The sequence below is a fragment of the Trichosurus vulpecula genome, chromosome X (genome assembly GCF_011100635.1).
Source record: "Trichosurus vulpecula isolate mTriVul1 chromosome X, mTriVul1.pri, whole genome shotgun sequence".
Classification (NCBI taxonomy): domain Eukaryota; kingdom Metazoa; phylum Chordata; class Mammalia; order Diprotodontia; family Phalangeridae; genus Trichosurus; species Trichosurus vulpecula.
Genome location: NC_050582.1, coordinates 45,648,224 through 45,673,575, shown reverse-complemented (window position 1 = coordinate 45,673,575; position 25,352 = coordinate 45,648,224). Strand labels below are relative to the sequence as shown.

General features: G+C 47.5%; 1 protein-coding gene across 1 annotated transcript in view; it reads left to right on the top strand.

The window, feature by feature from the left end:
- Positions 1–15,491, top strand: part of XPNPEP2 (X-prolyl aminopeptidase 2) — a 47,926-nt gene extending 32,435 nt beyond the window's left edge. Inside the window, exons 14-21 of the mRNA XM_036739922.1 lie at positions 1,584–1,655; positions 6,541–6,601; positions 9,926–9,995; positions 10,856–10,960; positions 11,732–11,791; positions 12,662–12,738; positions 13,568–13,657; positions 14,477–15,491. Coding sequence (XP_036595817.1) covers positions 1,584–1,655; positions 6,541–6,601; positions 9,926–9,995; positions 10,856–10,960; positions 11,732–11,791; positions 12,662–12,738; positions 13,568–13,657; positions 14,477–14,680 — 739 coding nt within the window. The 3' untranslated portion in view covers positions 14,681–15,491. The remainder of the gene's footprint in view (positions 1–1,583; positions 1,656–6,540; positions 6,602–9,925; positions 9,996–10,855; positions 10,961–11,731; positions 11,792–12,661; positions 12,739–13,567; positions 13,658–14,476) is intronic.
- Positions 15,492–25,352: the final 9,861 nt, after the last annotated feature.

Below are 25,352 nucleotides of genomic sequence, written 5' to 3'. Positions count from 1 at the left end.
AAATATTTTAGTACGAATAGGTCCTTTTCCTTTTCCTTTGATCTCTTTGGGATACAGACCCAGTCATTGCATTTCTAGGTCAAAGGGTATGCAGTTTTATAGACCTTTGGGCCTAGTTCCAAATTGTTCACCAGAATGGTTAGACCAGTTCATAACTCCACAAACGGTTCATTAAGTGTCCCTATTTTTCCCTCATCCCTACAGTATTTGTCATTTCTGACAGGTATGAGATGGTATCTCAGAATTGTTTTAGTTTATATTTCTCTAATCAGTGATTTAGGGTATTTTTTTCATATGACTATAGATATCTTTGATTTCTTCTTCTGAAAACTGCCTGTACCTCTTTTTCCATTTGGTCAATTCTGCTTTTTAAGGAGTTGTGTTTTTTTAGTGGATTTTTGTGCTTCTTTTGCCATTAGGCCAATTCTGTCTTTTAAGGTGTTTTCTTATTCGGTATTTTTTGTGCCTCTTTTACCAAGCTGCTAATTATCTTTTCATAATTTTCTTGCATCACTCTCATTTTCCCCCATTTTTTCTCTACCACTCATCTCTTTCTTTAACTCTTCCAGGAATTCTTGTTGGGTTTGGGTCCAATTCACATTTTTGAGGCTTTGATTGTAGCTGTTTTCACACCATTGTCTTCTGAGTTTATATCTTGGTCTTCCCTGCCACTGTAGTAGGGTTTTTTTGTGATTTGCTCATTTTTCCAGCCTATTTCTTGATTTTGAATTTTATGTTAAAGATGGGCTCTGCTCACTTGGGGGTGGGGAAGCACTGTCCCAAGTTTCAGGCTTTTTCACGCTGCTGTTTTCAGAGCTAGTTCTGGAGGTCTGCAAGTTTTTGGTGCTTCTAAACCGGTATGATCCTGGGAGAGGTATGGTCACTGCTTTCCTGGTCCGCGCTCTGGTCTTAACCCAGGAAGGACTCTTGGTCCACTGGGGCCACAGGTGCTAGCACTCTTCCTTGCTTCAGAACTGCAACCACCCCCTGTTCCCTTGTGACTAACCCCTAGGACTCCTCTGTGCTCTGGAACTACAACCCAGAGCCACATATGAGCAAAAGAGCCAATCAGCATCAGCTATACCGAGTACCGGCAAAGGGTCCCCTGTAACCTCTTTCTGTTGCCCAACCCCCTTTTCGTCTCTGGGCTAAGAGCTCCCAAAGCTGCTACTGCTGTTGTGGCTGCTTTGGCTGCCACCATGTGTGTGGGGCTCCGGAGAGGCCTCCACCCCAGTGTCACAGACTTCTCCTGCTGACTTCTTAAGTTTTCTTAGGCCAGAAAAATGTCTCTCCCTGACCTTTTGTTGGCTCTGCCACTCCAAAATTTGATTTGAAGTGTTAAAGTTGTTTGGAGAGGAATGTTGGAAGAGAGCTCAGCTGGGTGGCTGCCCCTAATCTGCCATTTTGGCTCCACCCAAGGGATTCCTTTCTGTGATCTTCATATCATATGGGTGGCCATGTAGTCTTTCTATGCCTAAATCCAGCCATAGATAGATAGTGAAGTCCTGGAGCTACATGAAGAAGGGGCAGGAGAACAGGTTTAAATTGCTCTTTCACATTGCTCTTGCCCTGTTCATTTTCAGTCCAACCAAAGAGATCCACCGCAGCCTGTCCCAAGATGAGATGTACCTGCTGGATTCTGGAGGGCAATATTGGTAAGTCATCCCCCCTCCTCAGGTCTGTCCAACCCATGTAGGCACTCTCTCTTCCCTTCTCCCTGCCTCAGACCTGTGGAGGAACTCAAGAGAATTCTACCACTCCACTCCCTGCCCTCAGGGAGCATTCAGTACAAAATAGATATACCAAGATACAACTGAGTATAGTGCAGGGCATCTTGCCATTTTTGTGTACCAAGGATCCCTTTGGCATTCTATGGACCTCCCTGTTTAGAATAATGTTTTTAAATGATAAAATAAAATACACGGGACCACAAAGGAAACAAATTATATTGAAATAAAGATGCAGTCTTTTCTCCATCCAAGTCCCCTGGACCCCAGAAATCTATCTATGGACAAGATTAAGAACCCCTGCAATAGTGGAGAGAGCCATGGCCTAGGCATTGAGGTCCTGGGTTCTAGTCCTGGCTTTGCAATTGATTCACTATACGACTTGAAGCAAATCTCTGTAAGTTGCAGAGCACTTGTCAATATGCATTGGTAGAGGAAATTTCCCCACTGGGAGTTCTCTATATCAATGAAATCCTGGATTTAGTCCAAAAGAAAAATGACCTGAGATTGGGGGAAGGGAGAGTCAGAAATAAAAAACACTTTTGAGGAGGGACAGGGTGAAAGGAGAGAGAGAATAGAATAAATGGGGGGATAGGATGGAGGGATACAGTTAGCAATAGTGACTGTGAAAAAAAATTTGAAGCAAGTTTCTCTGATAAAGGCCTCATTTCTTAAATACATAGAGATCTGAGTCAAATTTATAAAAATAAGAGCCATTCCCCAATTGTTAAGTGGTCGAAAGATATGATCAGTTTTCAGATGAAGTAATCAAAGCTATCCATACATATGAAAAAATGTTCTAAGTCACTATTGACTGAAGAAATGTAAATTAAAACAATTCTGAGGTACTACCTCATACCTATTAGACTGGCTAATAGGACAGAAAAGGTAAATGACAAATGTTGGAAGGGATGTGGGAAAAATAAGACATGAATGCATTGTTGGTGGAGTTGTGAACTGATTCAACCATTCTGTAGAGCAATTTGGAACTATGCCCAAAGGGCTATCAAACCATGCATACCCCTTTGACCCAACAATACCACTACTAGGTCTGTATCCCAAAAAGGAAAAGGACCTATAAGTACAAAAATATTTATAGCAGCTCTTTTTAGGAGGCAAAGAATTAGAAATTGAGGGGATGCCCATCAATTGGGGAATGGCTGAACAAGTTGTGGTATGTGATTATAATGGAATAAGATGGGCAGGATTCTCTCAGAAAAACCTAGAAAGACTTGCATGGGCTTATGCAAAGTGAAATGTACTTTGTACAAAGAAAAATGACCTGGAGCAAGCCACCTCCCTTCCTTGGATCTCAGTTTCCCCATTTGTAAATTAAATGGTCTCTAAGGTCTTTTCCAGCTGTAACATTCTATGACTCTACGTTCTAACATGGCACCTCCTTTCAGGAGCTTACCCCATCGATCATTTCCTCCTCTCCATGTCATCTTTCAATCTTGTCCTCTGTCCTGGTTCCCTCCCTGATGCCTACAAATGTAGTCATATCTTCCTCTGCCTTAAAAAATTAAAATAAAAGCAGACAAAAAACCCCTTCAATTGACCCAACCACCCCCTCAAACTATCATCCTATAGCTCTTCTCTCTGTCACTGCTAAACACTTAGAAGGAATCATCTATCCTTACTTCCTCTACTTCTCAGCCTGACTCTCAGTCCATGAAGCTCTCTCTGATCCTCTTTGTTGTCAGTGGTCTCTCCTTGTTCAAATAACCTGGTATTTATTGATAGGTATATATTCTAGAAACCTCCCCCCAAGGAAGATCTTAAGCTTCTTGAGGGCAGGGATTGTTTTGGTTTTGCATTTGTACCCCTTAAGTGACTGCCATTGTGCCTGGCTCAAAGTGAAGAGGTAGTAAATGCTGCTTGAAGTCGATTGAATTCTAAGGTACTTCTCAGCCCTGGTATTCTATGTTCTAAGACACCCATAAAAAAGTGGGATCTTGTATAAGAGTAAGGCAGCATGCCCGTTCATATATAAACAAGGACTGTGCTCATACAGGTGACTGCTCATTTGGAATTCATTTGCTGGGCTGACTTTTCTGCTAGGGCATACTTTGTTGGCTCTTAAATGACTGAAAGTAGTAGTAGTAGTAGTAGTAGTAGTGGTAGTAGTAGTAGTGGTAGTAGTAGTAGTAGTAGTAGTAGTAGTAGTAGTAGTAGTAGCAGTAACAGTAGTAGTAGTAGTAGTGGTAGTAGTAGTAGTGGTAGTAGTAGTAGTAGTAGTAGTAGTAGTAATGATAATGATAGACCTCACTTGTCATTTAAATATTGTGTTCACTACATTTTAACATAAGTGGGTTTCCTTTATAATCCTGTGGATCTTATATTGGCTTTTAAAAACATGATTCTGATGTCCAAAGGCTTCCCCAGGCTGCTGAAGAGATCCAGAACACAAAAAGGATTAACCCCTGCCTGGCTCCTTATGGTGCCTTTTTCCACATCAGTGATAAGATGGGTAATTATTACCCTTGCCCCTATTTATAAATGAGGAAATGGGAGTCCCCAGAGGTTCAATTACTTGCCTCAAGGTCACAGTAGGTAATAAGTAGCCAAGCAAGGATTCGAACCTGGATCTACCTGCCTCCAAGTCCAGAATGCTTTTGAACCTGGAAAGACTTGTTCCAGATCTGTTCCAAATCCAAGTCTTCCACAACAGGTTACAGTTTGCCAGCATAGACGACTGCAGAAGTCATACCGATTCAACAGCATTTAAAAAGCACCTACTATATGCTAGGTGCTGGGGGGAAAAGCACAAAGAACAAAACAGCCCCTGTCCTCAAGGAGCTTACATTCTGTCGGAGATGGAGAGACAACATATATGAATATGAGTAAATACAGAAGCAGCAGATTAAGCACAGTGGAAAACACCCTAGGTCTGGAATCAGAGGTTGTCAGGGTTCAGTTGCTTTTCAGTTGTGTCGTACTTCTTCTTTGCAAAGATACTAGAGTGGTTTGCCATTTCCTTCACCAGTTCATTTTACAGATGAGGAAACTGAGGTAAACAGGGTTAAGTGATTTGCCCGGGGTCACACAGTAAGTGTCTGAGGACAGATTTGAACTCAGGTCCTCCTGATTCCAAGACCAGCACTCTATCCACTGAGCCACCTTGCTGCCTTTGGAGTCAGAGGACCTGGATTCAAATCTCATCTCTGAGACTTAATACCTGTGTGACCTTGGGCAAGTCCCTTCCCCTCCCTGGGCCTCAGTTTCTTGATATGCAAAATGAGGAGGTTACATGGCCCCTGAACTCCATTCCACCTCTAGATCTAGGCACCTACAAACTTTCTAGTCATGGCGGAGATTTGAGGAGTAGCAATGCCAAAGAAAGAAAAGATTGTCGACGAAACATTCTCACGATATATAGCATAGAGCAGAAGGAAGTTCAGAAGGGGGCATAGACAAGCAGGCTAGCATTGGCACTGTTGTGTTCAAATGAACATATAGTTTTTAAAACCCCAAATGTACATGACAAATTCCTAGTGTCATATATAATCCGTTTTTCTGTTCATCCTCTGTGGAAATGTTCATCTCTGCTGATGTTTGTCAAACACATAATGAAAAAGAAGAATAAAAATAAAGATTGAGGAGAAAGATGCATAGGAAAGAACTAACCTTTTAGTAGGAGGGATATAGCATCTCCCCAAATTAAGTATGAAGCAAGGAGGGGCGAGGGGACCAAGCGTGACCAAGGCCAAGGGGAGATCAGGGCAACGGGAGAAGGGAAAGAACATTGGTCGCTGGGGTGAGCTCCATGGGGGAGGTGGCCCCTAAGCAGAGCGTACAAGCAAGAGCAGGATTGGCCCCAGAGAGATGAACTGACCACATCCATCCATCAATGAGTGTTGAAATCATGGAAAGCGTCCTAGCAAAAGGGAAAGGAAGCTGTGGGAGTGATGAGTGAGAGGGGCTGGTTGGAGTTTCAGGCTTACTCAATTCAGGGAGAGGCCGGGTTGGTTCGTGGTCATCTCTCTTCCTTTTCTTGCCTTTATCAGAAGGAGAGCCCCCGCAGTGACCTGATTCCTGGGAACCCAGGGATCCTAAACTCCTCCAGGGGAGAAATAGGGCAGGCAGAACTCCCAGAACTGAAAAATTTGTCTTAGTAACTTGTGTCCATAGCTACAAAATGAGTCAAATAGAGATAATAGAGCCCAGTGGATTGGAGATCTGGAAACCTAGCTCTTCCATTTACCAGCTATGTGACTTTGAGCAAGTCACTTGACCTTTCCAGGCCTCAGTTTCCTCCTCTCTAAAATAATAAAGGTATCAGACTAAATGATCTCTAAGGTCCCTTCCCGGTCTGACATTTCATATTCTAAGGGCCCTTCCAACTCTGACATTCAATGACTTCATTGAATTTCAAACGAGACTCAACTTAGAACAATTCATCTTGCAGACAGTTATTCTGGAGCATGGCCTGCTATCTGGCCCTGCGGGAATCACTGTATTCCTCAGTACAATTCTTTAAGAGTCTAAATTGCAGCGATGCTGACCTGCATTGCTACAGGGAATTTCTCCATCCAGGAATATCTGTTCCAGTGAAATCACAAGTCCGGTCTCTATTCCCTCTTTCTATCAATTATATCAAGCAAGCCCCTGTATCGATGCAAGGTCATGCATTATGATGGTTAATCTTGATCTCTCCACTTTCTCCTCACCTAGTTTCCCATTTTCAGCCAAGGGAGGTGGGCTGAGCCCCTCCAGGCAATGGAGGTCCCCCAATAGACTTTACCTGCATGGGTTCCCAGCACCACAAAACTCAGGTTGGAATGTGACCAAAGGGTTTTTCCTTCTCCTACAGGGATGGAACAACAGATATCACCAGAACGGTCCACTGGGGGATCCCTTCTTCTTTCCAAAAGGTACAAGGCAGATCTGAGCATTTCAGCCTCTCCCCTCTTACATATACTTTCTGCTCCCAGCTTTAGAGCCTGATATTACTGGAGTGGGGAGACATCAAAACTCCATTTGGACCTTTCATGCTGGGACCTTACCCCTTTCACCATAGTCTCATTCTCTCCCTCTTCTCTCTCCCTCCCTTCTTCCTCTCCCTCCTTTTCTTTTTTTTTAATTAATATTTTTCAACTAAACATTAATTTTCTCTCCTTCCTACCTCCCCTTCCCTGGGAAAAAAGAGAAAAACCTTGTAACCAATATGCATAATCATACAAAACAAACTCCCATCTTGGCCAGGTCCAAAAACATGCGTCTCATTGAGCATCATGAAGCCATCACTTGTCTCTTGGGAGGTGTATGGCATTCTTCATTTCTTCTTCCTTGCCCAACCAAACTCCTGCTTCTCCTCCCACTTCTGTCACTGTTCCTTCTGCCATTCTATCACCCATCTCCTGCCTATTAAGGACTCCCCAAAGCTCTCCCTTGGGCTCCCTTCTTTTCTCCTTCTACACTCCCTTGGTTGTCTCATCTGCTTGTCTCTATGTAGATTACATCTCATCTCTCATGTCCATTTCCATATCACCAACTGCCTACTGGACATCTCTGCTGGGATCTAGCATTGGCATCTCCCACTCAATGTGTCCAAAGCAAATTCTTTTCATTACTTTCTTCTCTAAACTCATCCTTCCTCCAGATTTTCCATTTTCTGCCAATGGCACCACCATCCCCTCCAATCACCTAGGCTGAAAACCAACCCTATGCATCCTCCTCCGTCTCCGATCATTTTCTAGGTCTCACTGATTCTACCTCCTCCTCCATTTCCGATCGTTTTCTAGGTCTTATTGACTCTATCTCCACACATCTCTTCCATCTATCCCCTTCTCAATGCTCACACAGCCCCACCCTGAGCCAATCCCTCATCACTGCTCCCCTGGGCTGTTCTGATAAGATGTGCTAACTGACTCAGGCTCTCCCCTCTCCATCCCATCTTCCTCACAGCTCCCAAAGTAATCTTCCTAGAGCACCATCAGGAGGTCCCCATTGCCCTTAGGTAAAATGCCAGTTCCTTGGCATACCATCTAAAACCCTCCACAGTCTGGCTGAAGCCAACATAGCTGCTTAAGTGGCTACTTGCTCTTTTTGAAGATGGTGGGGTGGTCACTACCCACATTCCTCCTGTCTGGCACTGCTCTACAGCAAATGTGGAGCTTGAGGAAACCCCATCAGTCATATGATCCAACTAAAGCCTGATGAATGCCCTAAGGTCAAGTTTTTAGGCCCCAGCCACTCAATCCTTGCCCCACAATGCCCTATGTTCTGAGTGCTTCCTCCTCTCAGCCAAGCACAGCCATGTGGCAACAGTTAATAGGCTAGTCAAAGTTTGGAAATCAAGTAAAGATTCAGATCACCTTATACACACATACCACATACATATATATATGCACACGTATACACACAACACACATACATACCACATACATACACATACATGTATACACATCACAGACACATGCACACATGTACACATATGTGCATACACACTACATGCATGGACAAGCAGACATACATGCATGCGTGCACATGCACACACACAATGCTTGCATACACACATACATTGATGCCACTACTTGTCAAACTTTGGGTATTAATTCCACCTCATCCTCCACAAGAAAGAAGCACTATGGTACAGGGGAAGGAGCACTGGTTCTGCAGTCAGAAGATCTGGGTTCCAATCATACATCTGAGCTTGCTTAGCTGTATGACATTGGGCAAGTCCTTTCCCTGGGCCTCAGTTACCCCTTTTGTCAAAGGAAGAGGTTGTACTAAATGCTCTCTGAAGTCCCTTCCAACTCTAGATGAAGAAGGCTATGATAGTCACCATTGAACCAAGACAGGTGGAGCTCAGCCACATGGCTGTGTGTCCTACAGGAATACAGAGAAAGGTGACAGCAGTGTGGGGTATAGTAATCCTGGAAAGCTTCCTGAAGGCAGTGGAATTTCATGAGGACTTTGGAGAACAGGTGAGTTTTAGATGGAGTATGGAAGGACATAGAGACTCTAGGGGCCAAGAATGGTATAAGCCAAAGATGCAGAGGCACAAAACAGTGAGGAGATCACCTGGAGAGAAGAGAGAGGTCTCGTAGGGGAGTCATGGGAATTCACATTGGATCACTGTGGTGGAGTCAGATCAGGAATGCCACACTGAGGAGCTGGGATTTGGTCTACTGAGTTAGAGCCTTCGAAGAGAAGGGATCTAAGGTGATATGAGGGAGCCTGCCACGGAAGTCCCTATCACAAGAATAAATGTTGATGACCATCTGGCTCTGGGTCAAGATCTGATTGAGGACAGCAGCATCTCAGTGGCAGGGGCAACCATTATCACCACCATCATCTAAAATCATTTCTTGCAAAACACCTTCTGGTAACTTCTATTCTCTGGGGGCTTAGAGCCTTCTGTCATACCCTACAAACTTACATAGATGTAGAAATCATAGCCTATCAGATTATATCTCAACTTCTCAGTCTGGCATTCGGGGCCCCTTTCTACCTGGAGAAGAAGCAGCATCTTGGAGTACAGGTATGGATCTGGAGCTGGAAGGGACCTTGAGGCCATTTAGCCCAACCTCCTCATTTTACACATGAGGAAACTGAGACCCAGACGGGGGAAGGGTCTTGTCCAAGGTGACAAAGAATCATAGCATCCAAGCTGCAAGGGCCCTTCCTTAGAGATTATCTAGTCCAACTCTACAGATGAGGAAACCGAGGCTGAGGGCAGGAAATGGACTTGCCCAAGGTTACAGAACAAGTTTCTGGGCTGCACAAGAACTCTGGGCTCCCAGGACAGTTCTTACTGTATTCATAAGCAACTGGTGTCCTCCATCTAAGATAATTTGAATGTTTTGATAGATGAGGAAACTGAGGCCAGCTACCCATCCACATTCCCATAGTTAGCTAATGGCAGATCTGGGAGGCCACATACAGTATTGTGGAGAGAGCATTTGGCTGGGAGTCAAGACACCTGGGTTCAAATCTTGAATCTGCCACTTACTAGCTACATGATCTTGGGCAAGTTCTTTTCCCTCTCTGGGACTCAGTTTCCTCTTCTGTTAAATGAGGATGCTGGGCTCAGTGGTGTCTAAGGGCCCTTCCACTTCCCCCAGTCTCCTCTGTCCCCATGAGCATGTGCTAACAGTCAGGTTGCTGCTGTCTTGGGTCTCCCAACTCCAAGGTCCCACTGCTCTGCTTCTGCCACTGATCTCCTGTATACTGACCTGTCCTGTCCCCTCTAGGAAGCCTACACCAGGGTGCTGATGGGAAACATCGACCTGTGTAGACTTGTCTTCCCCTCATCCACATCAGGTGGGTCTCAGACACAGCTTTGGGATTCCATCTCAGGACAGTTGAGAGGTTAGCCAGATGGGCCTGTGGTCTCCCTTTCCCCACTAGGCACCCACCTTGGGGCTTTGGGCCTATGCTCCCTGCTGTCCCATCACCCAGGACTTGAAAGACATCATAGCACAAAACTGGGACCCCATATTCAGAAAGCAACAAATCCAGCCAGGTTCAAACTTGGGCTCTGTCACTTGTCCCCTGTATGACTTTCCCCTCCCTGGGCCTCCTCCTCTGTGAAATGAGGGCAATGGCCTCTGAGGCTGCTGCCAGTTCTAGATCTAGGAGCCTATGATCAACGAGAGAATGATAGAGAGTAACACTTTTTAACAAGTGCTAGATTGTTTCGAAAGTCAGAGGAAGGAGCGCCGATCTTGTGACCAAGAGCAGTCAGAAAAGACTTCCTGGAGGGAGCTGGGAGGTGGGGCTAGTTCTGGAAGGCCAGGTAGGAGGCCTGGGAGAGGAAGAAGGGCCTGAGCCAAACTGAGGGTAGCAGAAGGGTAGCGGCAGGTGGAAGGGCGAGTGAGGAGGCCAGCCTGGCTGGAGCAAGGGAAAGGAAGAGGGAAGAAGCCCAGAAAGACCTAACTGGGGCAAACCTCGAGTGCCAGGCGATTAGCTTCAGCTCCACTGCCCTCCCTCCCCTTGCCCTTCTTTCACGGTATTGCCATCCTCGCTGCTTCTGGACCCATGCTCAGTTTGTTTCTCTCCAATAAGTCCAAACCAGCTTGAAGGTTGGCCTTGGAACAAGGAGGCAAAGCGGGTGAGGCCAGAGGGCATCTGGCCAGCAGCCATATCCAGGCATCCGTAACTCAGTACCATTTCTCTTCCAGGGCGAGTAGTGGAGGCCTTTGCCCGAAGAGCCCTGTGGGAAGCTGGTCTCAATTATGGACATGGCACGGGGCATGGCATTGGCAACTTCCTCTCCGTGCATGAATGTAGGTGACCTGGCAGGCCAGGAAGCTCCCTAGGCTGGGAGGATGGAGCTCTGAGTGCTAGATGTGCCATTGTCTAGCTCTGTGACCTTGGGCAACTCTGACCTTCATCTGCAAAATGAGGGAGTCGGATTAGATAGCCTTGAAGGGCCCTTCCTGCTCTAGAACTACAAGCCTATGGTTTGCTGTTCTCAATCAGTCCCCCAGTACCATGAGCCCAACCTTCCTCCCACCCAGGACAACTCTCCCTTAATCTCGCCCTGAGATCCCAGTGAGCAGGCAGTGCCCCAGCTGTCCCCCTCACTTACTCCTAGTCCCATTTGTCCTAGGAATCCTTGGGCCTGGGGCAGCATGGGAGTGAGTGCCCTCCCAGCTCCAAAATGCTGTGACTTCCTGAGAAATCTTCCCAGGCCTCAGGCCACCGCCCTCATCTGCCTCACTCGGCCCCTAATCCTTTCACTGAGACCCCGTTCCTGGCACTGAGCTGCCATCCCCTTGGCCTAGGCTGGCATGTCTCATTGGACCCCCATCCCTTTCAACTAGCCTGACATTTCTTCACTAAACCCTCACTGCCCTCACCAAGCCCCTAATCCTCTCGCTGAGCCATCATTCCTAACACTGTGCTTCCCTCCTCTCCCCTTCCCTGAGCCTGTCATCTCTTTACTGAGCCCCCCCAACCCTCCCCTCCATCACTGAGCCTCCCACATTGTTCCTAACTGTACTCTGGGCCCACAAAGATAACCTGGTGACAACGTCTCTCTCTTCCGCTTCCAGGGCCAGTGGGATTCCAATCCAGCAACATTGCTATGACCAAAGGCATGTTCACATCCATAGGTATGGAACCTGCTTCCCCTAACTATGGCCTATGTGACAACTCTCCCTAGCTGGGTAGAGTATAGATGATGGTCCTTCCCCAAGTGTGCTAGGCAGAATTGTAATTAGTATTTTGGGCCCTGGGGCGAGCAGCAAGAAACACCCTTCTAATCAACTTTGTAATTCATTATGTGACAATAATACAAGTAATTAAGACAAAATCAGTTGAGTATGAGGAAAATTCTACTCTAAGGGCTTCTCAGCAGTGGTGGGGATGGTTGTTCAGTCATGTCCACACACCAGGCTTCAGCTTCAGGATTTGACCTTCCAGTGAACAGCCTGAATTAATTCCTTTAAGTATCGACTGATTCGATCTCCTTGCTGTCCAAGGGCCTCTCAGAAGTCCTGTCCAGCACCACAATTCCAAAGCGTCAATTCGTGGCACTTGGCTATCTCACAGCCATACATTACTACTGGAAAAACCAGAGCTTGGACTACATGGCCCAACAACAGGAGGGGAATTGGTCACTGTAATGACTTCTTAGCTTGGGTTAAATGTGGCCCCTTCTACATTCCTGTGGCCGAGGCCTTGGGACAGATTTCAAGTGGCACCTCCCTAGTTTTCCCTCTGGGAATAGAGGAAAGAGCACTGGACTTGGAAAGAGAAGAGCCAGTCTCTTAATGTCCTCCCTGGGCCTGAGATTCATTCTCTTTAAAATAATGGAGAAAGAGGCAGGCAAATGTCTGAAGATATGATCCTGTCGTGCTATGGCACTCATTCCTAGGGCCAGAGGGCCAGCCTGAGCCTGTCAGCATCTTGGGCCTCTCCCTCCCCCTCTCCCCTAAACCCTCCTTCCCTACATGCCCCCACTGGTTTATCTCTGCCCCCAGAACCCGGTTACTACCAGGATGGAGAATTTGGGATCCGTATTGAAGACGTGGTCCTGGTGGTAGAAGCCCAGACCAAGGTAACTTCCCACTGAGGCTGTGCCATGGATACAGCCAAGTGTGGGGACAGAGGGAGGCCAAGCAGGTGGGGAGAGGGAGACAGTGGACAAGCAGTTCTTGTGAGGCCTCCTTGGCTTTCTAGGAAACAGGTGAAACTTCTCAGCTCTTTGGAAGGTGGAGGGGAGGGGCAGGCACTAAAATTTGGAGAGCTGTGAATGGCCGCCTGTTGTACTGAAAATGTGATGGAGTGAGAGTCAGGAGGTCTTTCTCTGACACTTAATGGATTGGTGACCCTGGCCAAGTCACTTCCCTTCCTCCAAGACTGTTGCTTCATCTGTGAAATGGGCATAATGAGTATTTGTACTCATTACCTCACAGGGAAAACCTTTTATAAAGTATAATGTGCTACAGAAGTAGAAGCTGGTGTTTTCATTTTTGCTGCTACTATAAGCTGGTGGTAGGGAACTAAATGCCAAGAAGACCCTACCCCACCCACTACCCCTGCAAGCCCTTGGATTGATGGCATTTCCCGACTCTCGCTCGCTCTCTCTCTCTCACACACACACACACACACACCACATACACACATGCGATACACACATGCCATACACATACACACATCACATACCACACACATCACACACATGCCACACACCACACACATACACATCACATACCACACATGTGCCATGTATATACCATATACACACACACCACACACATGCCATACATATGCCACACACACACACTATAGTCCTGAAGCTGATTTGGGCAGAGGCCTTGCTTGTCTTCACCTAACCCTAGCCTTCAGCTCCTTACTCTCCTTCCACTTTCTCTTCTGCCCTCAAGTACGGTGGGTCCTTCCTGGCCTTTGAGGTGGTGTCCCTGGTACCGTACAGCAGGAACCTTATCGATACCAGTCTGCTGCTGCCAGAGCAGGTAAAAGCTCCATCCCAGAAGCCACCAGACCCTTTGTCCAGGGCCAGTGAGGGCCCAGTGGGGTGGTTTGGACCTGCATTTGAGTACTGCCTCTCCTATTTACCTATCTGGATGAGCTTGGTCATGTCCTTTCCCCTCTCTAGGACTCTGCTTCCTCCTCTGTCTAAGGACTAGGCTGAAATAGATGATCTACAAATTGGGTCCTAGATTTGACATTCAACATTCTATGGCCCAAGGTCCCTCCTAGTTATGATATTATAAGAGTCACTAAGTAGCTGAATAGACATACCTGCCTTGCTGGCCTGCCTCAGAATGGCCTTGGAAGACAGTGGAAAGAGCACTGGTTTGGGAGGTAGAGGAAGTAGGGTCAGATACCACTTCTGACATACATATGCTATCTGTGCAACATTGGGCAAGGCCCTTCACATCTTTGGGCCTCAGTTTCCTCTTCTATAAAAGGAGGTTGGATTAGATGGCCTTTGAGATGCTCAAAATCTAGGATCCTGTGATGCCATGGTCAATGAAAGTCACTGATAATTTACATAATTTTGTCGAGGGAAATATTGTTGCACAGAGGCCTTTGTAAAAATAAACTCCCATGTTGCTTGACAATGGGTGGGAGGATGCTTCTGGTCCTCATTCGGTAACTCAGATAGCATGGCCTGAGTGGGGTGGCGAATGAGCTGTGAGGGCAGCAGAAGGGACCATAGGGGAGGCTCTGGGGAGAAGAGCTTCCTTCCCCTCCCCACCCTCCTCAGACAACTTTGGCTTTGAACACCTTGGTTCACACCACTCTGTCTTTTCCTTGGCAACCCCCAGCTGGAGTACCTGAACCAATACTATAGGACAATTCGGCAAAAGATTGGTCCTGAGCTGCAGCGGCGGGACCTGAAGCAGGAGTACGAGTGGCTCCTGCAGAACACAGAGCCCCTGAGCAACAACAGCAGTTGGGCCCAGCTTCCGGCATCACTGACTGTCCTGGTGGCAGCTAGCCTTGCATCCGTCCTGGGCCAGAGCCTATAGTGAGGAGACCTCACAGCACTCCCCCCAGGCCTGAGACCAGCATTGAAAGTTCAAGCCCCCTGCCTCAAAACGTCACACTTATAACCTTTAGGGAAGAAACTTGCAGGCTGAAACTGGTTTTCCCTCTCCCTTCCCTACTAAGTCTGAGGCCTTCCCATCCTAGACTTCCTGACCCTGGCCCCAGGCCAGGATGTCCTGCCCAAAGGAGTCCAGGGACTTCCAGGATTCTAGACATCTGGGCTAGGAGTCTAAGGTAGGGCTTTGCTTTTAAAAAGTGGACTTTTTTATATTTGCTCTCACTTTTCAATGAAAGAGTCAGAGGTCTCTGTCTGTAGTCAAAGGGCTTGGGTTCAAATTCTGGCTCCACTACTTACTACCTATGAGACCTTGGGCATGTCACAACCTCTCTGGGCCTCAGTTTTCTCATCTGTGAAATAACCTGAAGATTGATCTAGATGACCTTAATGATCCCTTCCTTGTTCTAAATCTATGCTCCTATGGTCCCTCCTTCACAGAACCCTCTCTCATAACAAGTCAAGCAAAAGAAATCAATGTGTTAGCCACACGTGACAAAGTACACCTCATTCATTCCACACCAATGGTCCAACAGCTCTCTGCCAAGAGACAGGGAGCGTATCGTACTGAGTCCTTGGACGTTCTGAGAGGTCACTGCATCAATGAGTTCCAAAATCTGCCATTGTTGTTTTCTTTTACGTTATTGTAGGCAGCATGACGATTGTTTCCTAGATTCTGCTCGCTCCCTTCTTCAATGTCAGTTCATACAAATCTTCCCAAGTTTCTCTGAATTCTACACATTTGTCATTTCTTACAGCGCAATCCCATTGCCTTACATTTGTATACCAGTTTTCTCGGCCAGTCCCCAGCCAATGGGTACCCACTTTCCTTCAAATTCCTTGCTTTTATAAACATTGTGGTACAATGGAATGCCCACTGGTGCTGGAGTCAGATGACCTGGGTTCAAATCCTACCTCTGAGACTTACTAACCTGTCTGACTTTGGATAAGTCAGTTTCCCTCTCTGGGCCTTAGTTTTCTCATCTCTAAAATGAGGGGGTTGGACAAGATGGTTTCTGGGGACTCTTCTAGCTCTAGATTTAGAATCTAAACAGGATTCTAAAATTCTAATTTGGGGCACTGAAATGATCCTCGGGCCGGGGTGGGAAAGGTGGCCTAGAGGCTAGTCTAAGAATCTAATATAGAGTCCTAGGATTCTAGATCTCTGGTCTAAGAGCCTAAAGTAAGATTAGGCCAGGGTTCTAAATCCATCCTGATGGATTCATCAGGATCCATCCCCAGAATTCCAAGCCACAGAAAAGAGTGTCCAGAGCTCAGGCCACTGTTACCCCTTCCTCCCTGGGCTAAGGACAAGTGAACAGAGGTCTCTGTCAGGCTCCTTCTGGGTACCTTCTTTGCAACTTTTTCTCTTTGGCCCGAGCTGGTTCTTCCTCAGCTGATTTCTAAGCCTGTCGGCTTCCCAGCGAAGGTTTCCTCAGCTTCAGGGACCTTTGGATGCCACTTCCCCATTTCCAACCATGGCGGGGGAGGAGAGGAGAATTCCTTTGGTCCAGCTCAGAGCAGTGCTCATCCCCTGCAGGGATTTCCCTGGACCTGAGCTTCCAGGCCCTCTTCAGCTCAGGTCTATCTTCAGCATCTTCAGCTGGTGCCAACTGTTACCCTCACCTTCTCGTCTCCCCTGCTAGCTCCCTTTCCCACCCTAGGCCTTCGCCTCTCCTTGGAATTAATTGAAATGCAGGAAAAGTTTAAGGATAAAGGAGGTTGGGGGGAGGAGGCTGGAGAGGAAATGAGGCTGGAGTGGGGGAAGGAAGCTGAGGAGGGGGTTAGAGAAAGGTGATGGAGCAGAGAGGATGCTAAGAAGTTCTGTGATATGAGAGAGGATATGACCAGAGAACTGCAGAACTGAAGGTAGCTTAGAGCACAGAATACCAGAGATGGGAAAGACCTTAGAACAGGGAATGCTGGAACTTGGAGGGAGTTTAGAAAAGCAAATGTCAGAGCTGGGAGGGACCTCAGAACATGGAATGTAAGGGCTAGGATAAAGCTTAGAAAATTATGTGTCAGAGCCAGAAGGGACCTTAGAAAATAGAACACAAAAGTCCTGAGAAGAAATGGTCAAGTCCCACCCTAGGGAGAGAAAGGGAATTGCCCCAAATCCTACAGCACGTTAGTAGCAGGGCCAAGACTCAAATCCAGGTCATGCCCAGGCTCCTAGTCCAGTGATCTCTCCACCACAGAAAGCTTCTCCACGAAAACCCATGTCAAAGGCATCCAGTTAGGACCAAGTGCCAGGTGTAGGAATCTTTATCAGGAGTCAATGACAGTCCTACCCTCCTTTTCCTAGCAAGCCATCCCTCATGACAAAGAGAAACATTTCAACAAAACTGACCAACATTTTTGCAACTTCTTTTCCTGTTTCAAACATGTATAATCAAGCAAACCAATTCCCATATTGGCCATGCCCCACCCCAAATATATTTCGATCTGCAGTCTGAGTCCATCTCCTCTCTATTTGGAGGTAGGTAGCATATTTGACCATGAGTCTTCCAGAATTGTGGCTGTTCATTGCATTGATCTCTTAAGTCTTTCAGAGTTGTTTATCTTTACCATATTGTTGTTATTGTATCAACTGTTCACTCTGCATCAGTTCATGTAAGTCTTCCCAGGTTTTTCTGAAACCATCCTACCATTTCTTATAGCACAATAGTATTCCATCACATTCACCTGCCACAACTTGTTAGCCATTCCCCAATTGATGGGCATCACCTCAGTTTCAAATTTTTTGCTATCACAAAAAGAGATGCTGTAAATATTGAAACTTTTCAAAGGATGTTCACAGCTATCCTCTCCATTGGTTCAGAGATTGGGAACAGCAGGAATCATTGTCCTCATTTGAGCAGAAGGGAGCACTCAGGTTCAAAGAAGCATTCGTTCAGGACTTCCTGAAGGCACCCACTAAACTGGGAAGCCCTTGCCCACTCAGTCTCGTGAAGTGCCCTTTTCCTCTTCCGTTCCCCCTTCCTCCCTCCCCCAAATCCCCCCCCCTTCTAGGAGGTTTTACTCTCCCCCATTTCACACCTGTGCTCATATCCTGTACTGCTCACTGATGCAAGCTCTGACAAAGAGAGCTCTGAGCCCTTCGGAGTCGGCTTACTTGGACCTGTGGCTTTTGTGGCAGGCGCCCAAGTGGGTGTATTGGTGGGCCCATGAGTGCTGAGCCAGAATCAGGAGCTGACTCTGGTACTGGGAATCAAAACTGAGCTTACTAGCCTGGATAAAACTTGTGCCCCTGGCCTCATTAGCACTGAGCCCTCCCTAATCCCCTGAGCTAGTGCTCCTGCTGCCTTTGGCTTGGGTGCCTTTCACCCAAGGCTTCAGAATTCTGAAGGACACCAAAAAACCAGAAGGCATCCTGAGGAGGAGCCAGGATGTGGAAGTGCCTTGAGATCATGGCATGTGAGGATCCAAGGGATGTTGTAGGAGTGGTGTTTAGCCTGGAGAAGAGAAGACCTAGGGAAAACACTATATGTGTCTTCAAGTAACTGAAGGACTGTCATATGGAAGAGGGTCAGAGATCTGAAGCTGGAAGAACCTCAGAGGCCATCGAATCCAACTCTCATTTTACAAATGAGAAAACAGAGGCCATGGAAGCTTAAGTGACTTGCCCAACCAAGGTCACCCAGCTTCTCCTAGTCTAAAGCCAATATCCTTCCCATGGTACTTTTCTTGCTCTGCTTGGCCCCAGAAGATAGAACTCCCTAGAATTTACCCTACAAGGGGTAGAAAGAAGTAGTCCGTAGGCAGATTTCATTTTGAGATCAGGAAAAGCCTCCTACCATCTGGGTTCCTCAGAACTGGAGGCCTCTAAGTGAAGGCTGGGTAGGCCAATCAGAGCAAATTTGATACCAGGGGAAGGACACTGGCTTTATGCTAGGAGGAGCTGGGTTCAGGTAGCACTTCTGTCACTTCCCAGTTGGGTGACCTTGGTTGGGTCTGGGATGTGATAGAAGGGTTGGCTTTTGTCCACTGTGCACCTGGTCCCCGATGAGAGCCCTGAGATAAAGAGCTGAGGGGCCTAGATGGCCTCCAGTGTAGCTTCTAACATTGACATCCTGTGATCTATCACCAATCCCATCTTGGGAGAGCCAGAGAAGCCATGTGGGTGTCCAACGTCACACAGCAATGAGGTTTGGCTGGTTCAGGGCCTCAGAATAGTCTCAGAAAACCCAGCCCAGGGAGGCAGGCCTCCACAACAGGTCTGTGCAAAGTACCTTCGAGGTTTCAGAAGCTTATAAGCTCTCTATATGAGTCAATAGTGTGACCTGGCAGCCCCAAACCAAAAAAAGCTGAGAAAATCTCAGATTACATTTAGAGAAGTGGAATGATCACAAGGAGGGCTGTAATTGTCCCACTGTCCTCTGCCTAGGTCTGTAGGCCACATTTCAGGCAGACACTGACAAGTTAGAGCATGCCCAGAAGAGAGGCTTCAGAGCTCAGACTGACTAGCCTGAAAAAGAGAGGATTGAGAGTGGAAGGGTGATCTAAGATAGGAAAATTGCCTTCAACTATATGAAGGGCCGTACTTTCTTCCATTCATTCATTTGATAAGCATTTATTAAATGCCTCCTATGTGTCAGGCACTATTCTAGGCACTGAGAACACAAACAAAACCAAGCAATCCCTGACTTCAGGAAGCTCACATTCTCCCAAGGGCAATGACATGCATATAGGCAGATGAGTAAATGCAACGCGGAGAACACAGGAGGCCTTCCAGCCTTGCTTCTGCCTCTTTGAGGAGTGGCCCTGGCCTTGTCCTTACCAAATAGTGGCAGGGATCTGGAGAGGTCAGATAGCCCCAAGGTGGTACATAATAACATCTTTGCCAGATTTTCCAACATGGTGTCTGCACAGATGCCGGACACATCTTTGCTGGGACGTCTCCTTTTGGCATCCAGTGTGCCCAAGGAGGGACAGAGAGATAGACTTGGTGTCAGAAGACCTGGGCTGACATCCCTTCTCTGCATTTATCAGTTCTGTCACCATGGGCCAGTCAGAAAACGTCTCTGAGTGTCATGTATCTCTCTGGAGTTGGAAGTTATCACTGCATTGCCTCCTGCCTCACTAGAGGGAAGTCCCACACCAATGAAATCACAGGTTCTTTCTATGGTTGTCATGATGTGACGTGGGAGGGAGGGCTGAATTCGTCCCCAGAGGACAGAATGAGGAGCAATGGATGGAAGGCGCAGAGAGGCAGGTTTAGATTTCATCTGGGCAATGATTTCATGGTAATTCAGACTGTCCCAAAATGACACAACCTGCCTCACAAGCTAGTGAGCTCCTCATCATTAAAAATCTTCAATTTGATCCCAGATCTGGAGCTGGAAGGGACCTCAGAGGTTGTAGGAGTTCCCTTCTCAGATACAAGATGGACCAGATGGCCCCAGAACTTCCTTTCAACTCCAAGATTCTGGGATTCTGGAGTTTAATTTCCACATCTGTAAAATCAGGAGTTTGGACTCTAGCTGGCATCTAAGGTGCCTTCCAGTTTCATCATTATTTGGTGCCAGGGCTGAGACGGAGAGCAAAGAAGGTTCATCAGAGGGGGAGTAGGAAGGGACTAAGCAAATCCCAACGCTGCTGGCTGCTCCTCCCCCACTAGCCTGGGCCCCGGGAATTTCATCAACTCATCAGGCACTTCCTCAAATCACAAGCTGGGCACTTGGTGCCAAACACCAAGTGAGAACTGGAGACAATGTAACAGCAACTGTTTCCTCCCCTAATGGAGGCTGGCCTGGTGCAGCTGGGCGAGGGAGGGGCTCCCCTGGTGCTGGGGCTAGGTCTCCTCACTTCCCTGTTTCTCTGTGAAACAGGAACCCTGAGCCGGCTGGGGCGGGGTGGCTGAGCCCCAAGGAAGTCCTGGCCACGGGGGCAGACCCAGCTGCTGCCCTTCACTTAGCCCAGGGGAAGCAAACACAGGTGAAAAGAAGCAGAAAAAGGTAAGATGCCACCACGAAAGTGTCCCAGAATCACTTAAGGGCCGGGAGAGAGACCAGTACCTGAACAACACACAGCATGGCCTCCATGTGGTCAGGCATCCAGCTCTGCTTCAAACTGGCCATGGATGGGGTAGCTACAGCCAAGGCACCCCTTCCACCCTGGGCCAGCTTCCATTCCGAAGGGCTTTTGCGATGGCGCCAACCGTGTGCCAGGAACTGTGCTAAGCATTAGCAAAGTTTTCCTGAAATCCAGCCTAACTCTGCTTTTTGGCAGTTCCCACTCCTCTCCGAGCTGTGCGCTCTGGAGCCAAGCAGAAATGAGTCGAAGCCCTCTGTCACATGACTGGCTTTCAAATGCCTGGACAGCTTTCCCATCTCTCCTGGGGCTTCTCTCCTTTAGGCTAAGCATTCCCAGCTCCCTCGGCGGGATCTCAGGCCCCTTCAGCATCCTCTTTGCCCTTCTCTAGACACTCCCCAATGGATAGATAGCCTTCCTAAACAGCGGCACAATAGTCCCGATGGGTTCTGCCAGAGCGGAGGGCACCTGCTTACTCCTGGAAGTTCTGTCCCTCTTCCTGAAGCCAAATATTACATTCGTTTTCTTGAAGGCCGTAATGTACTATCGACTCCCACTGTGGCAATACAATAACCACCACCTCCCTGCCCCCAATCTTCTTCAGACAAACTGCTACCTTGCTAGACCTCTCTGCATCTGGAATGAGGGGACCTGAGTTCAAATTCTGCCTGCTGCCTCTATTTATCATGGGACCTTGGACAAGTCTCTCACCTTTGATGGTCCTCAGTTTCCCTCATCCGTCAAATGGGGAATAATGACCATAAATTTGAATTAGAATTTACATTCCATCAGGATGTAAACTCCTTAAAGGCAGGGACTATTTTCTTTGCATCTCCAGTGTTTAGTCTGTGTACCAAGTAGGTGCTTGGCACACACAGTAAGCACTTAATAGGTGCTTTTTGAATGATTTAGAGCTGGAAAGAACATGAGAAGTCATTTAGTTGAACCCTCTCATTTTACAGAGGAAGAAACTGAGACCCTGGGGAGGGCAGTGAGATGCCTGAGGTGCCAAAGCTAGAGAGCAGCAGAGGCAAGATTCAAATCCAGGTTCTCTGATTCCAACTCCAAAGTCTCACTACTGTGGTGTCCTGTCTCTACCTCCCTCTAAGGGTTGGTGGAGGGCCAAATAAGGCCACCTCTAGATAAACACTATACCCCTCTCTGATGTCCACAGCCCTTATACTGTTGCTCCCCTGACGTGAAATTGGTAAGAACATGTGTAGTCAGAGGAGCTTGGGTTTCCTAAGGCAGCCTCACTAGATTTTTATCTGTGGCCTAGACTCCATCCTTTCCCCTCTGAGCTACTTTCCGTAACTGCTTCACCTTTGCATTTTTTTTTGTGGAGGAGGGGCTGGGACTGGGGGGAATCATCAGAGATCATTTTGTTTCCATGAGCACCTGTACCCATCGACACAGTCATTTTTTTCCCTAAGACTCCTCTACCTGGGGCCAGAGTCCTGACTCACAAGGTTGGTGCTGAGGACAGCAGCATGAAACAGGCCCTAAAATTAACTTTCTAATTCATAATGAGGGGACATCTAGGTGGCACTGTCATGGACAGAGCACCAGGCCTGGGGTCAGGAAGACTCATCTCCCCAAGTTCAAATCTGGCCTCAGGCAATTACTAGCTGTGTGACTCTAGGCACCTCACTTAACCCTATTGGCCTCGGTTTCCTAATCTGTAAAATGAGCTGGAGAAGGAAATGGTAAACCACTCCAATATCTTTGCCCAGAAAACCCCAAATGGGGTCACGAAGAGTCAGACACAATTGAAACAACTCAACAACAATTCGTGATGTGAAAATTAAGGGACAGAAATTAACCAGCTGGCTGATCTAATCTCTGCGGGGGCGCTCCAGATGTAAAACTCCCTCATCAATACAGGTGGGCAACTACTTTGCAATGGATGGTCTTAGAAAATTGGCTGGGGGTACAATGACTTGCCAGTGTCACAGGGCCACCCTAAGTCTTTCTGACTCTGAGGCTGGCCCTCAGTCCATTATACCATGCCATGTCTCATTGAAGAATATAGGAAGTCTATACAGTAACACAAGAAATAATTAAGACAAATGGAATTGATAGGAGGACCTAGAAACTAGAGTGTCTTCTATGGAGCTGAAGGAGGACATGCGTTAAACTGTTATGGTCTCTAAAGGGCAGCATCCTGGGGCCAAATCCCACTCACCCTGCCTGGTGGGTAGGTGGGCCAAAGCCTGGGTTCTACATAGGGCACTGGCAGCTCTTGGGCAGCAAAGCCATAGAGTGACTATATAAGCACCAGTAGTGCCCAGTTTCTGATTTGAGGAACGTTACCCACACAGTGAGAGACAAGGAAACTCCATCAACCAATGATCCCTTCCCCCTGAGATTCCCCTGGTGAAACCACTAAGGAATTGCATAACAAAGGTGGGGACACTGTCTCCAGAAGGCCCCTGTGAAAATGCCTGGTGAGGCTCCTGACAGAGAGAGAGCTGATGAACTCAAGATGCAGAATGTGATATGTTTTTGGACATAGCCAATGTGGACATTTGTTCCTCCTGACTGTGCCTATTTGTTGCAAGGGGTTTTTGCCCTCCCTTTTTTTTTAATGGGAGGAGGAAAATTGGAGGGAGGGGGAGTTAAGAATAGGGTCTCTAACCCTCCCCAAAAAAAATTTTAGGAGAGAACTGAAGGAAGGTCAGAAGGAATCACAGACTAGCAGGACACCTTTGAAAGTTCCATGTTGAATTTCTTATACACCTAAAAAGAAAAGCCAGTTTAACACAAAGATTTGCAGTTTCATGTACAGTTACAACTTCATGTATGCAGGGGACTGCTCATGTTATTTGGAATTTGTAGAATTCAGGATAAAAGAGAAAAGAAAATGGAAAAGAAGCAAAGAAAATGACAGGACAGAGAAAACTTGGCAGTGGGAAAGGAGCTAGGCTGGGGGCAGGGGGGAGAGAAGGAGAGGGCCCAGAGCTGAGTGCTCTGGGCCAAGAAGCCCAGAGAGGCTGGAGAGGGGGCTAGTGAAAACCAATGTCCTGCCAGGGAGGGCTGGATTACCACCGATGGGGAATGGATGGCAAGCATGGGCCAAGCTAGGACACCTGAGTGCCTCTCTATAACATCCCCTTCAGGGCCCGCGCTTTGTTTCTCCCCACTTTGTTCCCAAGGCGGTTTGGGCCCCAGCCCTGTAGCCTCCTTGTTGGCCCCTTTGAAGCCGCTGTGGTTTCCCTGTGAGCTTTGCTGCTGCTGCCTGGGCTGAGCAAACAGGAAGCCATACACATGCCACATGCAGTACACAGAACTGGGGCCAGGCAGGATGGCAAAGCCAGGGCACCATTCTTTGGGCCAGGGTCCCTCCTATACTGCCCACATTCTCCTGTCCTCAATCAACACCCACTCCTTTCTACCCCATTCAACCAAATGCAGGTGTCTCCAAAAAGCCCCCAAGAAAGTCATGCTGATGGAGAGGATTTCAGGCAGGTGGGGAGGCCAGCAGGCTGGTGGGGAACATCTCTTTCTGCAAACTGACCTTTTAGCCCCCTTCCCATCACATTAAGTAGGTGGCCATCCATTCTGTGTATATCCAGAGCCAGCCCCACTCATTTCAATCCCAGAAACAGCCCTGAAACATCTACTGTGTACAGAGCCTTACGCTGGGCGATGGAGGAGACACCCAGTTAAATTAAGCCCCAGACCCTGCCTTCAAGGACTTTACAATCTACTAGATAATAAGAGCTCTCATCTCTGTAGCTCCTCAAGGTTTATAAAGCCCTTACCACCCAACAAACCTGTGGTGTAAGCAATACAAATATTATTATCCCTATTTTATGGGTGAGGTGTAGTTCAGAGACGGGAAATATTTGGCCCAAGTCACGCAGCAAGGAAGTGGCAGAATCAAGAGCCAGGCCCTGGTCTCTGGTGCTCTTTGCCATGTGCTTCTGTTTCTGCTACAATTAATACTGCTCCCCTTTCCTTGAGCTTGTGCCCACATGTACCATCATTGGGGGTAAAGGGCATCTTAGAATGTTAGAGGTGGAAAGGACCTTAAGAGGTCATCTAGTCCAATCCTTTTGTTTTTTACATGATGCCCAGGGAAGGGTAAGGAGTTGCACAAGGTCTCACAGCTAGGAAATGACAGAGTTGGGATTCAGACAACCTAGGATTTAGCACAAAGTAGATCACCCAGATTTGCAGAAAACTAAGAATTGACTCTGTTTTGTAAATGGGATGATGGAGCTCATGATGGTGGCCAAGAGCATTGACACCCTCCTAGTTTCCGGTCTTTGGATGGTAGGCCATTAAGGATTGTAGGCCATGAAGATTATTGGCCATGAAGGAAGGCCTCAGGATGCTGAAGGGGCTGCCCACTTCCTAGGAGGCTAAGGGAAGGGCTTAGGGGCTGGACTGAAGACTCAAGTAGGACTGGGACTTTGCTCTGCTCGTTCAACCCCAAAGCTAACTTCAGTCGGGTCTCTGGAGACTGAAGCGGGACTTCCTTCCTCCCCAGGGGCTGCGATTGCTGTAAGAGCAGATCACGTGACTGAATTTCCTGCCACCCGCCTGCTGGGTGTCTGAGA